Below are 17,224 nucleotides of genomic sequence, written 5' to 3'. Positions count from 1 at the left end.
TTCACCAGCCCCAGGGTTTAGCCAACAAGGCACCCAGGCCTGCCCCAGACTTCTGCCTCCAGCCTGTCTCAGAAAGAGCCATAAATCCTCCATTTTTTAGGTCCAAAATAGCGAAGTATTTCACCCCCTACTCCAAGGCTCCCGGATGTTTCCTCCAAGGCAGTGGCCTCCAGCCCCACAGTGAAGCAACTGCTGTGCTGATCCCAATGGCTCCCCAAAAGGGAGAACGGTGGCTTGCAACAGGATGAAAACTGTTGAGGGCGAACTCTTTTAAGAAGTTTCTACTTCCCTTATGTAGAAGGGAGTGCCCTTCAGGAAGGTCTTGGGAAGAGTGGGTGAGCCCAGACCTGGCTGATGGTGCCAAGCTATTACCCCCATCCTCCTGGACACAGTAGTGTTCAGGAGTGGTAGGATCAAGGCCTTTTATCATTGACATGATGGGCAAAAAATTGATCTCTCTGTTGTTAAAATGGGAATCCTGAAACCAGATGAATAACAGGGACCTAGCACGTGAAGTGAAGACTAAAATTGTGTTGAAATGAATGAACATTTGGAGTGAACGCATATGAGTGAAATCATAAATGAACAAAACAATGACCTCAAGGGTCATAATTCCAGCCACCAATCTAAACTGGAATTACCTTCTCATATCCTTTTCAAGATGTTATGTATCTCATACACATATCTATTGGCAGTTTGCCCAGTACATCCTAAAATACTCAGCCTGTCTCCTGAGAGAGAGTTTATATTGCACTGAAATCTGGCTGGCTGCCACTTACAGTTAGAGTGATGGTCAATCCCCATTGAATTAAACAGAATACATCTAAAGTCTCTTACACATAATGTCTATCTCACTTCAGGCCGTCTTCCCTGGCCTGTTCTGCTCACCAAGACTAGGTTCATGGTGCCTTCTAAGTGAGGTACACCACCCTTCCCTATTATTGCACTATCATGCCCTATAGCAATTGTCCACTTACATGTTTCCCTCCCCTACTGGACTGTAAAGGCCCTGGCTGGCACAAATAGTTTGTGTTCATCTGCTAACCTAAAGGTTGGCAGTTTGAACCTACTCAGTGTCAGTGTGGAAGAAAGCCCTGGAAATCTGCTTCTGTAAAGATTACGGCCAAGAAAACCCTATGAAGTAGTTCTACTCTGTAACACATAGGGTCACCATGAGTCGGAATCAACTCCCCAGCAACAGGTAGACTGTAAGTCACATGAGACTAGGCACCATGTTTGCCTTTTTTACTACTGTATCCCTATCATTAAGGAGCCCTGGTGGTGCAGTGGTTAAGCATTTGGCTGCTAACTGAAAGGTCAGCAGTTCAAACCCGCCAGTCATGAGTTGATATTGACTCGATAGCACACAACAACAAAAACCTCCCTATTGTGGTGACTGACACCAAATGGGTGTTCAATAAATATCCATTGAGTGAATGATCAACTGAAGTAGGGGATGAGGTGAAAAAGAAGTTGACAAAGCTGACTTTGCTCTGCAGTTTTTTAAGTAGTGACAGAAGGAAGAAGAGAACTTGAATAGTCAGTGTTTCAAAAGTAAGGGTCACATACTTTATAAAAATCTAAGAGAATTCATGGGGGATAATGGTGTGAAATGTTGCAAAGATGCCAAGGAAGGTGAAAATAAACCATAAAAAGGCTATTGACTTTGGTGATGGCAATTGTTGGGAAACTTTGAGAGCAGATTCTGTGAGCGGTAGGGTTAGAAATAATAATGTTTAAAGTCAAAGAGTGTGGAGGCGGAGCCAAGATGGCGGAATAGACAGACACTTCCAGCAAGCCCTCTTTACAACAAAGACCCCAAAAAACAAGTGGAACGAGTAAATTTGTGACAAGCTGGAAGCCCTGAGCTTCAAAGGCAAGCTTGGACAACAAACTGAGGGGCAGGTGGAGGAAGAGGCTGTTCAGAAGTGGAGAGGAGTTACCGGACCTGAATTGAGGGGAGCCCTCAGGCACCATTCCCAGAGCAGCAGCGGTGGCGGCGATGGTTGGCTGGTACTGGCTTTGAGCCACTGTTTCCTCAGGGAGAAGCAGCCAGCCACACAGTCCACTCACACCTCCGGAACCTGAGGAGAATGGCGCTCTCGGCAAAAGCTAAGTACTTGCGTATATTTTAATGTGCCCCCCACCCCCCACCCACAAACAGGCTTCAGCAGCTGAATTCTCTGGGCCTGAGATAGGCCCTGGTGAGCACCTAGAGCCATCCTCCCAGCCTTGGGAAAGGAAAAAATTTTCATTTTGGGGGAAAACATAATTTGCTAGCTCCACTAACCAGGGGAGCTCAGGACAGAAGCAGCTCCTGTCCAGGCATAAACCGTCCATGGACTTTGAGCACCTTTCCCTTCTTCATGGACCTGTGTGGGCCTATTTCAGGAGAATAGGCCCTTGTTGGCAGACTCCAACCATTTCACCTGTGCTATGGAGAGGTGGGTGTTTGACATTTGACATTGCTTTGCCTATTAAACAAGGTCCTCACCTACCCACATCAGGGACCTAAGGACTGGTAGCTCCACCCAGGTCACCCAGCCACCTGCGACAGGGGTCCGAAGAAAACTGGTACCTCCCAGTCCTTACAACCAAAAACTTTGGGTGCCTATGGTCCATCTGCAGAATCCACCCACCTGCATGCTCTAGGGAACAGAGATGCATTTTCCTCATAGACACTCAGGGGTCAGTTCTCAGCCCCCTGCCTTGTTTACAGCATGACCCCCTGCTGCAATCAGATACCGGTATATACGCCAATCACCCCTGCCCCTCTAAGACTGTAGGACAGAGCCTGTACCACACACTTGATGATCAGCTACCTGGAAACCTGAGCTGAATTCATACAAGAAAACTGAATGGACGCCTAGACTGATATACCTGATAACAACTCTAGCCATCTGGGGACAGGACGTCAGAGCTCCAAATGTGAAAATACTCATGCTAGCTCACTGAAGCAACCCATAGAGGTATACCAAAACAAAACAAAGCAAGAAGCTACGACACAGTAAGCAAACATAAATTAATACAATAACTTATAGATGGCTCGGAGACAACAGTCAATATCAAGTCACATAAAGAAACAGACCATGATCACCTCAACAGGCTCTCAAAACAAAGAATCCAGGGATCTTCTAGATGAAAGTGCATTCCTGGAATTACCAGATGCAGAATACAAAAGTTTAATATACAGAACCCTTCAAGACATCAGGAAGGAAATGAGGCAATACACAGAACAAGCCAAGGAACACACAGATAAAGCAACTGAAGAAATCAGAAAGATTATTCAGGAACATAATGAAAAGTTTAATAAGCTGGAAAAATCCATAGACAGACAGCAATCAGAAATTCAGAAGATTAACAATAAAATTACAGAATTAGATAACTCAATAGAAAGCCAGAGGAGAAGAATTGAGCAAGCAGAAGCTAGAATTTTGGAACTCGAAGATAAATCACTTGGCACTAATATATTTGAAGAAAAATCAGATAAAAGAATTTAAAAAAATGAAGAAACCTTAAGAAACATGTGGGACTCTATCAAAAGAAATAACCTACGAGTGATTGGAGTACCAGAACAAGGAGGGATAACAGAAAATACAGAGAAAATTGTTGAAGATTTGTTGGCAGAAAACTTCCCTGATATTGTAAAAGATGAGAAGCTATCTATCCAAGATGCTCATCAAACTCCACATAAGGTAGATCTTAAAAGAAAGTCACCAAGACATATTATAATCAAACTAGCCAAAACCAAAGATAATTACAAGAGCAGCGAGGGATAAATGAAAAGTCACCTACAAAGGAGAGCCAATAAGAATAAACTCGGACGACTTGGCAGAAACCATGCAGGCAAGAAGGCAATGGGATGACATATTTAAAAAATTGAAGGAAAAAAATTGCCTGCCAAGGATCATATATCCAGGAAAACTGTCTCTTAAATATGAAGGTGAAATTAAGACATTTCCAGATAAACACAAGTTTAGGGAATTTGTAAAAACCAAACCAAAACTACAAGAAATACTAAAGGGAGTTCTTTGGTTAGAAAATCAATAATATCAGGGATCAACCCAAGACTAGAACACTGGGCAGGGCAACCAGAAGTCAACCCAGACAGGGAAATCCAAAAAAAAAAACAAAGCAAGATTATTAAAAAAAACAACAAAAAAAGCTCAAAACAGGTTAAGAGTGATGTTATTATATAAAAGAAGACAACATTAGAATAATAAAGAGGGACTAAAAAATGTAATCATACACCTTCCATATGGAGAGGAAGATATGGCAATACAAAGAAATAAAAGTTAGGTTTAAATTTAGAAAAAATAGGGTTAAATAAGATAACCACAAAGGAGACAAACTATCCTACTCATCAAAATAAAATACAAGAAAAAAATAGAGACTCAGCAGAAACAAAATCAACAACAAATATGAAGAAAGGACAATATATAATCTGCTCAGCACATAAAATTAAATGGGAAAAAGAAACTGTCAACAACACACAAAAAAAAGACATCAAAATGATAGCGCTGAATTCATACCTATCCATAATTACCCTGAATGTAAATGGGCTAAATGCACCAATAAAGAGACAGAGAGTGGCAGAATGGATTAAAAAACAAGATCTGTCTATATGCTGCCTACAAGAGACACACCTTAGCACAGATATATGCACACCCATGTTTATTGCAGCACTGTTTACAATAGCAAAAAGATGGAAGCAACCAAGGTGCCCATCAACAGATGAAAGGATAAACAAATTATGGTATATTCACACAATGGAATACTATGCATCGATAAAGAACAGTGAGAAATCTGTGAAACATTTCATAACATGGAGGAACCTGGGAGGCATTATGCTGAGTGAAATTAGTCAGTTGCAAAAGGACAAATATTGTATAAGACCACTATTATAAGAACTTGAGAAATAGTTTAAACTGAGAAAAAAAAACATTCTTTTGTGGTTATGAGAGGAGGGAGGGTGGGAGAGGAGTATTCACTAATTAGTTGGTAGATGAGAACTACTGTAGGTGAAGGGAAAGACAACACACAATACAGGGGAGGTCAGCACAAATGGACTAAACCAAAAGCAAAGAAGTTTTCTGAATAAACTGAATGCTTCGAAGGCCAGTGTAGCAGGGGCAGGGGTTTGGGGACCATGATTTCAGGGGACATCTATGTCAATTGGCATAATAAAATCTATTAAGAAAACATTCTGCATCCCACTTTGAAGAGTAGCGTCTGGGGTCTTAAACGCTAGCAAGCAGCCATCTAAGATGCATCAATTGGTCTCAACCCACCTGGATCAAAGGAGAATGAAGAACACCAAGGACACAAGGTAATTACGAGCCCAAGAGACAGAAAGGGCCACATGAACCAGAGGCTACATCATCCTGAGACCAGAAGACCTAGATGGTGCCTGGCTACAACCGATGACTGCCCTGACAGGGAACACAACAGAGAAGCCCTGAGGGAGCAGGAGAGCAGTGGGATGCAGACCCCAAATTCTCATAAAAAGACCAGACTTAATGGTCTGACTGATGCTGGAAGGACCCCAGTGGTCATGGCCCCCAGACCTTCTGCTGGCCCAGGACAGGAACTGTTCCCGAAGCCAACTCTTCAGACATGGATTGGACAGGACCAATGTGTTGAAGAGGGATGCTGGTGACGAGTGAGCTTCTTGGATCAGGTGGACACCTGAGACTATGTTGGCATCTCCTGCCTGGAGGGGAGATGAGAGGGAAGAGGGGATTAGAAGCTGATGAAATGGACATGAAAAGAGAGAGTGGAGGGAGAGAGCGGGCTGTCTCATTAGGGGGAGAGTAATTGGGAATAAGTAGCAAGGTGTATATAAGTTTTTACGTGAGAGACTGACTTGTAAAGTTTCACTTAAAGCACAATAAAAATTATAAAAAAAAAATAAAGTCAAGGAGTGTGTAGGTTTTCAGGACATGGAGGGTGGTTGGTATAATCTTCCATAAAGCTTGGAGTTTGTAGGGCAGATACTAGAATCCAGGAGACACTGTTTTTGGGTTTTGGGGGGATTCTCTTGATGTGATGAAGATTCTTGATGTGGCACATTCAATCTAAGGGGATAATAGAAGGCAATAGCTAAAGACCATCATTTGCACTAGCAAACAAAAACGTGACACATAGGAAAGTGCAGGGCCCAACCCAAGATTTACTTTAACTGATGAGTTAAAAGTCAATCTTCACATGTCTGGCTACTTGTCATCATTTAGGTCTTGATTCCAAAGTCATCCTCTCTTTCTATCACACCAGTCTGCTTAATGTCCTTCATACATAACATGCATTATTATGTGAAATCATCTTGTGTATTTATTTGTTCACTTACTTAGTGTCTCTTTCCCCCTACCAGAATATGTGTCATGATCAGTCGTGTTGTCTGTGCCCCATCCAGTGCCTTGAATAGTGCCTGGAACACAGAAAATGCTTGGTGAATATGAGGAGGAAGGAAGAAAGGAGAGAGGAAGGGGGCCAGGGAGGGAGGGAGGAAACGGACGGAAGGAAAGAGAAAGGGATGGAATGAAAGAAGGAAGGGAGAAAGGGAGGAAAAGAGAGAGAAAAAAAAGAATGCCCTGATGAGAAGCATTCTGTCTTCTATACCAGTGCTATTTCCAACTTAACTGTGGATAATGTTAAGAGTCAAAACCATGTTCATAGGAAGTAATATTCCGAAATAAGAGACCATTCCCTGGGTCCCTCACATTCACCTTATATAAAAAGCTGCCTCCCTAACCACTGGCTGAGGTTGGCCCCAATGAGGGGCTGGCTGCCACCAACTCCCTAGGTATCATTAACTTTTCCAGTGTCCATACCCATGGATCTGATGAATGTAGTTGGTGGTTGTGGTTTAATGGCTTGTTGTTGTGCTGGGTTCATAGATTATAGAGATCTTTCCCTGTTGAGGCCTAAGGATACCTAAAACCAGAGACCTTTTTAACTCACACACCTTCAATTCAATCCACCAAATACCCTAACATACACAGCAGCTGGCATGGTTGCCCTATAAGCTCTAGGAAGTGGTAGAGTGGGCCTTAGCTCCATTTCACGGAAGAGGAAAAAGAGGCTGATGAGGTCACCCAGCCAGTAGTGGGTGAGATGGGGTCAAATCCAGCTGGCAGCGTGTGGAAGGGGGATCCATATCCTGCTTTCCTGACTCTAAATCTGTCACTCTCCTGAGTCACCATGATGCTTCTCTCCATTCAGCATGAGTGGAATGTTGACACTGAGTTCCCATCACATCATAGTCTCTTATTCCCTCCTTCAATTGAGAAGAATATACCTGTCACCCAGAAAAAGGGTGTTCTCAGTCTTTTTCCTTTTAACTTTCACAATCTTTTGGATGGAGTCAAATAGCATAGTGCAGTGTGGTGGCCTTTCTTTAAGGAAGATCAGGAGTTTCGAGATTCTGGTTGTCTTAGCTAGTGCTGCTGTGCTAGAAAAACCACAAATGGTGGCTTTAACAAACAGAAGTTTATTTCCTCACAGTTTAGGAGGCTAGAAATTCAAATTAGGAAGACTCTCTTTGTCCGGTGTGGGCAAAATCCTTGTTTCAGCTTCTCTAACCCAGCGTTCCTCAGTTCCTTGGCGATCTCCACATGGCATCTATCTTTCCCCGTCTGTGCTTGCTTGTCTCTGTGCCTAATCTGCTCTTTTTATATTTCAAAATGGTTAGGTATAAGACATACCCTACACAGATATAATCTCATTAACATAACAAAGAAATCTATTCCCAAATGGGATTACATCCACAGGTATAGCGACAAGGCATATCTTGGGGGGGGGGGTGGGGAACACAATTCAACCCATAACACTGGTCTTGCCTCAATCATACGGTTCACTGAGTATCCACATAAAAGACTCAGGGATAAGCTTACTAACACATTTTGTGTGGATCCTACGTGCCAGGCACTTTATACAAATCATATCGTGTAGTCCACACAACCACATTGGCACATAGATATCTCCATTTAACAAGTGAAAAATGGGAGGCCTACAGAGGGCAAACAACTTGGCCAAGCAGCTACTGCCCAGAAACTGAACTGGGCCAATGAGACTCCAAAATCCATGTGGCCTCTCAACTTTACATCTCTGCCTCACATCCTGATACTGAACATGAGAATAATGTTATCTACCTGCACTAGCTCTCTGAGTTGGCTGTTGCAAAGCTTGAACAGGACAATCTAATGAAAAAAGAGTTTTGAGAACACTAGATTCAACGTGAAAAAGAAGGATTCTTCTTAAAATGAGAGCCTATTATTTTATGATCTTCCCTAGCTCAAAGTCCTGTGACCTGGCAAATAGACTGGGCTGCAGAAATAGCATTGGCTTGGAGCTTTCCTTGCCAAGGAATAGAGCAGCCCCTGACAGAGTGCAGGGAGCAAGCTCAACGCCAAAAGACACCAAGAGGTTCTGCTTCCAGCTCTGAGGTTTGTGGTACCTCCCCTGAATGGGCTTATCGTCTTAGCTGTGTGTCTGCTCGTCTCAATGAGGCAGTCTGCAACACAAGTCATAACCCCAGCTGCTAGGGCTTAAGGCCACTGCAACACATCCATGTAAAGACTGGAAAAGGCCATCAATCCTGTGTGATTTCACAAATATGTAAATACTTGGTCTCCTGCATACACAGGGCCAGGAGCTTCTATAGCCCTAAGAGACATATGCAAGACAAGGTGAAATGTACAACAGAAGGCTTAGAACTGAGAAGGGGACAAAGGGAAGGTGGAAACACAGAATAGACAAGCAAAGGAAGGGAAAGGGGAAAATCCAGTACAGGTGGTAGAAATGGGGGCAAGACACCAACCATTTGGATCCCTCCTCCAGCCCCTAAGCAGGTTCTCTCAAACGGTTGTTAATACTTTGGAAACCATGACCCCTTTGAAAATCTTCTTTCCTGAAAGAATATGTATGTACACATATCATTTTGCTCACAATCCCAGCAGCTTTGCAGACCCCCCTAAGGAATCCCAACCCCTCTGCTGATCTGAAATTTCAGCCCTATCATGGCAACTGTTATTCAGGGGAGTGATACTGAAGTAGAAAAGAGAAAACTCAAGAGATCTGTCATGGATTGAATTCTGTTACCCAAAAATGTGTGTCAATTTGGCTAGTCCATGATTTCCAGTATTGTGTAATTGTCCAGCATTTTGTCATTAGACGTGATTTCCCTGCGTGTTGTAATTTCTGCCTCCGTGATGTTAATGAGATGGAATTAGTTTCAGTTATGTTAATGAGGCAGGACTCAATCTACCAGATTAGATTGTGTTTTAAGTCAATCTCTTTAGAGATATAAAAAAAGGAATTGAGCAGAGAGACATGGGGACCTCATACTACCAAGAAACAAGAGCCAGGAGAATAGTCCACTCTTTGAACCTGGAGTCCCTGCACTGAGAAACTCCTTGACCAGGGAGAGATTGATGATAAGGACCTTACTCCAGAGCTGACAGAGACAGAAAGCTTTCCCCTGGACCTGACGCCCTGAATTTGAACTTGTAGCCTTGTGAGAGAATAAATTTCTCTTTGTTAAAGCCATCCACCTATGAAATTTCTGTTATAGCAGCACTAGATGACTAAGACAAGATCTGAAAGGGAAGAGGGGGTATATAAGAAGGAAGGAATAAATATATGATGTTGCTATTGTCTTCTCACAATAACTTTTCCCTTAACTCATTGCTTGAGGAATTGATTCAAATACAAGAGGCAAATAACCCATAAGTGCTCCCTATCCCAAAACCAAACCAGTTGCTGTCATGTGTATTCTGACTCATGGCCACCCCATGTGTTTCAGAGTAGAATTGTGCTCCTCAGGGTTTTTCAGTTTCCTTCGTTCCTTCCTCTGTTCCTCCCTCCCTCCCTCCCTCCCTCCCTCCCTCCCTCCCTTCCTTCCTTCCTTCCTTCCTTCCTTCCTTCCTCCCTCCCTCCCTCCCTCCCTCCCTCCCTTCCTCCCTTCCTTCCTCCCTTCCTCCCTTCCTTCCTTTTTCCCCTCCTTTCTTACGTTCTGTTCTCCACAGAACATACAGTAGATTGGCAGTCTGGAGTCACTTTTTTTCTATACCAGGGCTTTCTTATAATCACCACAACTTGAGCAAAATCCAGTAAGAGTCTATTTACTCCTGGAAAATAACTCCAACCAGATAAATTACTCAAAAGGTGATGATCCTAATATCCCCTTCTACCCAGGACATTTTGTCCGTCTGCTTCTCCTGGCTGCAATCTGTCCCCATGTAGGAATTTTCCATCCCCTGCTAAATGTAATGTCATGCAGTAAACTCAAAGGGAAAGGGTAAAAGGATTAGTAGATTGATCGATGGAAGATATTAATGCTCTTTCATGTTGGGTTGAGGAAGGGTTTGATGTCTTTAGGAGAGAGGGTAGCAAGAGAATAGACCTCAAGTATTCAAAAGACTCTCTGAATTAAAATCCTATTAAACCCACATCAGCTTCTCCAGGAGGCATTTTAGAAGGTTGGGATTTCTTTAACATGTCACTGTAATTAACCTTCCCTTAAGCTGTTTTGGGTGGGATACTTTAGCAATTAAGAAACTGAAAACTTTCATTTTCTATCACCCACATGGCCTTTTGAACGGTTTAAAGACTAGAATGGAAAGTGGTTTAGCCTAATTGATTTGAGGGGTTCAGCTCTCCCACTTCAACCTGCTGTCAGACTTGCCCTGGAGATCTGAGCACCTCAATATAAAGGGCATTTTGTCCGGAGAAAGAATCAAATTTCAGATCTACCGCGATGCTTTTCTTCCTCTAATCGTTCTCCCACTGAGTTCTATGGAAAGTGCAACTTTGCAAAGTAATGGCTGTTCCCCCTAAAAAGATGTGTTTCTGGGCCCAAAAAGTACCCCAGAAACCAAAAGAGTCCACACCTCCCCACAGATGGAAAGTCAGTCATTTCGTCCTCGGTTGCATCCTTAGCAGCTATTTGGTTCCATGTAACTTAAGGTCCGAGTTGGTGAGTAGTGGAAATAGTTAACACACTCGCCTGCTAACCAAAGACTAGAGGTTCAAGAGGTGCCTTGGAAGAGAGGTCTGGTGGTCAACTTCTGAAAAATCAGCCACTGAAAACTACATGATAAACATCGCTAATGTCACTGAATTAGAAATGTGAAAAATGTTGAAAAGGCAAATGATTTGTTACATGTAAAGACTTGTCACCATAAAAAGAGAGTTCTACGCTGACACACGTGGGCTTGTCATGAGTTGGAATCCTCTCTAGAGCAACTGACAAATTAAGGTCAAGAAAAAGTGTCAGGTGGAAGCAGCCATCATGGGATGGGGTGACTCACTACCCAAAGAAACAAGGGTCACGAAACACATGCTGTTTTAGAAAGGAGCAGTCTTAGCAGCTTTTCGTCGCTGGTTAAAATGTCAACTCAACTTCAAATATAAACACCCCGCAATTCTGAGCAATGAGATGAGGAGGCCTGCTGGGTAACCAGGCCCATGCTAAGTTCACCCTCTGATGATCCCAGGAATGCTTATCCAACCTATGGGTGAAAACATGGCTTTTTACTTTCACATTTGCTGAGTCCCTGCAGTTAAACACTGGAACTGAGACCAAGTTCCATCAACCCTGTCTCCATTACAGCACCTGGTACTTGGCTCTATCCCCTGGGTGTCACATGTCCCTTGCCATACCCCGAGCTCCTTAAACAAGGCAGTTTTCACCCTCTCTCTAGCTCCTAGCACAGTGCCTGGCACACAGCAACACTCAACACACACTGACTCACAACTGCACAGAATCTGCCCTGTGCCTTAAGGCAAGTCATGTTCTCTGTTTATTCAATGAAAACTTAAGGAGCCTATTGGGCTACACAACCTCTGAGGTCACTTTCCAAATCCCAGAATCTATGATAAAGTAGCCGTGTGGCTTTTTGAGGTCCCTGTGCTCGTACCAGAGTTCCTGAGTGGTGCGAACAGTTTGTTCTTGACTTCTGCCCTAAAGGGTGACAGCTGAAACCCATCAAGTGGCACTGCAAGAAGTAAAGGCCTGGCAATCAGCTTCCATAGCAATTACAGCCAAGAAAACCCTGTGGAGCAGTTTTACTATGTAACACATGGGGTTGTCATGAGCTGGAATTGACAACAATGGTTTTTGTTTTCTTTTTTTTATTTTTATGAGTGCTTATACCATTATTTTTAATAACGACGACAATAATGGTAAAAATAGAAAACATCTTTTAAGCCCTTAAAACATGCTCTGCACTGTTCTCTGTAGTTGTGTTATTTCTTTAATTCTATAAGTCAGGGACTCTTGTTATTCCCATTTTACACAGCAGGAGACTGAGAGGGTCAGGAATTTGCCCAAAGTCACACCAAGTGTGGCGCGGTCTGGCTCTGGGGTCTGGGCTCCTACCTATTCTGCCATATGCCCACTAAGAACCTCCTTCCCAGGCCTCCAGTTTGGGCTTCCAGCCCTTCAGCTGATCTATATACGCCTTCCATGTCTCCCCAAGAGGCCTGCCTGCCCGCCTGTCAATTGCTTTGATTTCCTACACCCGCAGCCCCAGCTGGCCTGGGCTCCACCTGCTCCAACCAGAGGCAGAGCTGGCCCCAGGATCCTGCAGGCCCTTTGTCCTGAAGGGTCTGCAGCTCCTGTTGGGAGCAGGTGGCCGGAAAAGCAGAAGAGGGCTGTCATCAGGGAAGCTGCTCAGGAGGTGGAGGGGAAATGGCAAACAGGGTTGATGTGAGGAGGGATTCCAAGTGCCCGCCCCCAGTGACCTGAGCCCAGCTGCATGGTTGTCCACCCTCAGCAAGGGCAGAACCCTGCAGTGAGCTTCCTTGCCTCGGGTTCAGCCACAGGAGGATGAGGGCAGGAAGCACAGCATCTCCTAGGAAGGCCTGGAAGCTACCTTTTGGACAGTATTTCAGTGGCTTGTGTTAGGAGGTGGGCCTTGTCTCATTTTAAAGCATCTCTGTGTATTAAAATGCTATATTCAGCTACAGAGCCTGATATTCTCTTGAGCTAAGGTCTTCAAAGTTTGGTAAGAAACTTTTGACTTTACAACGAGGAAAAGAAACATAAATTGGTTATTTAGGGGGGAAAAAATAGCTTATCTGAATAAGCTTTGGACCCTAAAAAGCAACCAGTTTGTTCCTCAGTATTCATTTCAGGGTAGCCATAACATGACAACTGCATGGTATCATTTATTCAGCCGTACAGTGTATCAGGCACTGTTCTATGCACTGTTTATTATGCATGATCTTTTTTTAACTCCACAAAATGCTGTGGAAATTTGAGGTCAGAGTGGTAAAAGTTGTCAGGGGTCTCAAAACTAATAAATAGCAGAGGTAGGACTTGAACTGAAGTCTGTCCAGCCCCAACTGAGTATGTGTCATCCGTCTACTCTATTGCGCTATGATGTTCTACCCGTAACCCACTGCCATAGAGTCAATTCCGACTCATAGCGGCCCTATAGGACAGAGTAGAACTGCCCCAAGGAGTGCCCGGTGAATTCAAACTGCTGACCTTTTGGTTAACAGCCACAGCTCTTAACCACTATGCCACCAGGGTTTCCTATGATCTTCTAGGGAACAGCAATTGACAACACGTCAGTAAGTAGATAAGGGGGCAAATCTAGTCTTGACAATGCATGTAATTACTCACTCACTCACAAATATTTGCTGAGCACCTTCGTACCAAGAACTGTGTTAACTGCTGAGAGTATAAGTATAGATAATAGACTATATTATCTCCCTGCTGCCAAGGAGCTCACAATCTGGTGGAAGAGAAAGACAAAGAGACCATTATAATGAAAGTCCCCACAACAAGGAGACAGGAATTCCCAGCTCGAGAACTGCCATGTTATGAGAAGAACTTAGGGAGAGCCAATTGGTTGGAATGAAGATAACCAGAGAATGTGTCTTGATGTTGTATTTACATAGGAAGTACACTGGACCCCTAATCATCCCATCTCTGAAGATAGACTATTGAGAGCATGATAATCCAGGGATGGAAAATATGTTAAAATTTTAGCCACAGAAAGAAAACTGCTGCTACTAACATGAGAAATAGTTATCTGGAAGAAGAGAGGAAATAACTAACATCTATTGGAAACCCTGGTGGTGTAATGGTTAAGTGCTACAGCTGCTAGCTAAAATGTCAGCAGTTTGAATCCACCAGGCGCTCCTCAGAAACTCTATGGGGGCAGTTCTACTCGGTCCTACAGTGTCACTATGAGTAGGAATCGACTCAACGGCAATGGGTTATTTAATGCTTGACACCCTGGTGGCACAGTGGTTAAGAGCTCAGCTGATAACCAAAAGGTCAGCAGTTCGAATCCACCAGCTGCTCCTTGGAAACCCTATGGGGCAGTTCAACTCTGTCCTATAGGGTCACTATGAGTCAGAATTGACTCAACAGCAACGGTTTTAGTCAATGCCTGGGAGTCCCTGGTTAATGCACAGAGTTAAGCACTTGGCTGCTGTCATGGATTGAATTATGCCCCCAAAAATGTGTGTATCAATTTGGCTGGGCCGTGATTTCCAGTATTGTGTGGTTGTCCTCCATTGTGTGATTGTAATTTTAAGTTAAAGAGGATTAGGGTGGGATAGTAATACCCTTACCCAGGTCACATTCCTGAGCTAATGTAAAAGGTGTTTCCCTGGGACATGGCCTGCACCAACTTTAATCTTATGAGACATGAAAGGAAAGGGAAGCAAGCAGAGAGCTGGGGACCTCATACCACCAAGAAAGAAGTTCCAGGAGCAGAGCGCGTCCTTTGGATCGAGGGCCCCTGCACAGAGACACTTCTGGTCTGGGGGAAGATTGACGAGAAGGCCAACAGAGAGAGAAAGCCTTCTTTCCCTGGAACTGACACACCAAATTTGGACTTTTAGCCTACTTTACTGTGAGAAAATAAACTTCTCTTTGTTAAAGCCATCCACTTGTGGTATTTCTGTTATAGCAACACTAGATAATTAAGACAGCTGCTAACTGAAAGGTTGGCAGTTGGAACCCACCCAGAGGGACCTCAGAAGAAAAGTCACAACCACAAAAGCCAAACGGAGCAGTTCTACTCCACGCACACGGGGTCCTCATGAGTTGAAATCAACTCGATGGCAATTGTTTTTTGTTTTGTTTTGTGTTTTTTGTGCCTACAATACGTTAGGCACTGGTCTAAGTGCCTTTCTTACATCTTCTTGCTTAATCTTCCAACAGTCTTGCAGGGTAGGTATTATTTTATGAAAAGAATATAGGGTCATTTGTGTCACTAAACTCCTTTAACTCTTACCTGTGTCTTTCTTCTTTTCTCGAGAAAGCTCATGAACAGTGGCTCCAATGTCATGCCTCAGGATCTTGATGATGTTTGGCAGAGCAGGCATGCTGCGTTTATCCAGATGAGTGAAAAATTCATACTCATCTTTTTTTAAACGCGAAGGTCTGGATTCAATGTGGGTCAGATTTATATCATTCTCCTAGGAAAAAAAAGTGGGAGTGTAAATGGAAGTCATTGGGATGATTATAAAGAGTAATTCAGGGCAAAAACACAGAACAAAACCAGAAAAAACACACATCAAAATGAAATGGAGAGAGCTGAGGAACAGGGTATTTTTACGAGTAGAAGCAAGCCCTTAAGGTGGCAAAAGTTGCCCGTTTTTTCTTCTGCAAAGCCAAGAGACAAATGGCAAGAGGCGGGGTAAATAGTTCAAATATCCTTTTCCCAAATGAAATCCTATAGAATCAATCAATACATTTTACAGAAGTGACATTAGAATACTTGAATAGAGTCCACAAAAGTCAGGCTTCTTGTATTTAAATCTAAGTTCTAAACTATATGGGCCATGAGATCTTGAACAATTGAATGTTTCTAACCGTTGATGTCTGCTCTGTAGTTTAGTGGTCTTAATGACGCCTGTATTATGAGTTTGCTGGGAGCATTGGAAGGGATGATATATATGCACTGCCAGGCACACAGTAAATGCTCAGTAAAAATTATCTAGTATAATAACCATTAATATTTTTATATAATTACTTTTTATTAAGTAATTGAATGAATATACATGCAACACCTACCACATGCCAGTCATCCTTCTAGGTGCTTGGGATTCATCAGTGAATAAAACACCCAAAGGTGCTTCCTTTATAAAATTTCCACTTAAGTGTGAAGGTACAGACAACAAACATAATAAATAACTAATGTATATATTAAGGGAAACCCTGGTGGCGTAGTGGTTAAGTGCTACAGCTGCTAACCAAAAGGTTGGCAGTTCAAATCAATCCCTCAGGTGCTCCTTGGAAACCCTGTGTGGCAGTTCTACCGTCCTATAGGGCCGCTATGAGTCGGAATCGACTCGATGGCAACTGGTTTTGGTTTGGTATATATTAAGGAGTCCCTAGGAGATGCAAAAGGTTAAGTGCTGCACTACTAGCCAAAAGCTTGGCAGTTCAAACCCACCTAGAGACACCTCAGAAGACACACCTGGCGATCTGCTTCTGAAAGGTCCCAACCTTGAAAACCCTATGGAGCCATGAGTTGGAATTGACTCAACAGCAATTAACAACAACATATATTGTTTTATAATAAGTGCTTAGAAAAAATACAAGGCAGAGCTGGGGGAAGGGGATGGATACTCCTGAGGTGGGGTGGGCGCAGGTCATAGTATTAGATAGGGTGCTCATGTGAGACCTCATTGAGAAGGTGAGGTCAAAGGACTAGACCTCATTGAGAAGGTGAGGTCAACAGGCCAGCGTGACTCATAGCAACCCAATAGGACAGAGTATGTTGTTGTTATTGTTGTGAGGTGCTGTCAAGCCGGTTGTGACTTACAGTGATCCCATGTACAACAGAATGAAACACTGCCTGGTCCTGCGCCATCCTCACAATCATTGTCATGCTTGAGCCCATCTGCAACCGCTGTGTTGATCTGTCTTATTGACGGTCTTCCTCTTTTTTGCTGACCGTCTACTTTGCCAAGCATGATGTCCTTCTCCAGGGACTGTTCCCTCCTGATAACATGTCCAAAGTATGTGAGACAAAGTCTTGCCATCCTTGCTTCTAAGAAGGCTTCTGGCTGTACTTCTCCCAAGACAGATTTGTTCATTCTTTTGGCAGTCCATGGTATATTCAACATTCTTCAACAATTCAAAGGCATCAATTCTTCTTCAGTCTTCCTTATTCATTGTCCAGCTTTTGCATGCATATGAGGCAACTGAAAACACCATGGCTTGGGTCAAGTACACCTTAGTCCTTAAAGTGAC

At 43.3% G+C, this 17,224-nt stretch overlaps 1 protein-coding gene across 1 annotated transcript in view; it reads right to left on the bottom strand.

Annotated features, from left to right (window-relative positions):
* The window catches only part of PAH (phenylalanine hydroxylase), an 88,058-nt gene that overhangs the window by 51,506 nt on the left and 19,328 nt on the right, over positions 1-17,224 (bottom strand). The window contains exon 3 of the mRNA XM_064283683.1: positions 15,258-15,441. Coding sequence (XP_064139753.1) covers positions 15,258-15,441 — 184 coding nt within the window. The remainder of the gene's footprint in view (positions 1-15,257; positions 15,442-17,224) is intronic.

Source organism: Loxodonta africana, chromosome 4, assembly GCF_030014295.1.
Source record: "Loxodonta africana isolate mLoxAfr1 chromosome 4, mLoxAfr1.hap2, whole genome shotgun sequence".
Taxonomy (NCBI): Eukaryota; Metazoa; Chordata; class Mammalia; order Proboscidea; family Elephantidae; genus Loxodonta; species Loxodonta africana.
Note: the sequence above shows the minus strand (reverse complement) of the source record. Positions and strands in the feature narration are given on the sequence as shown.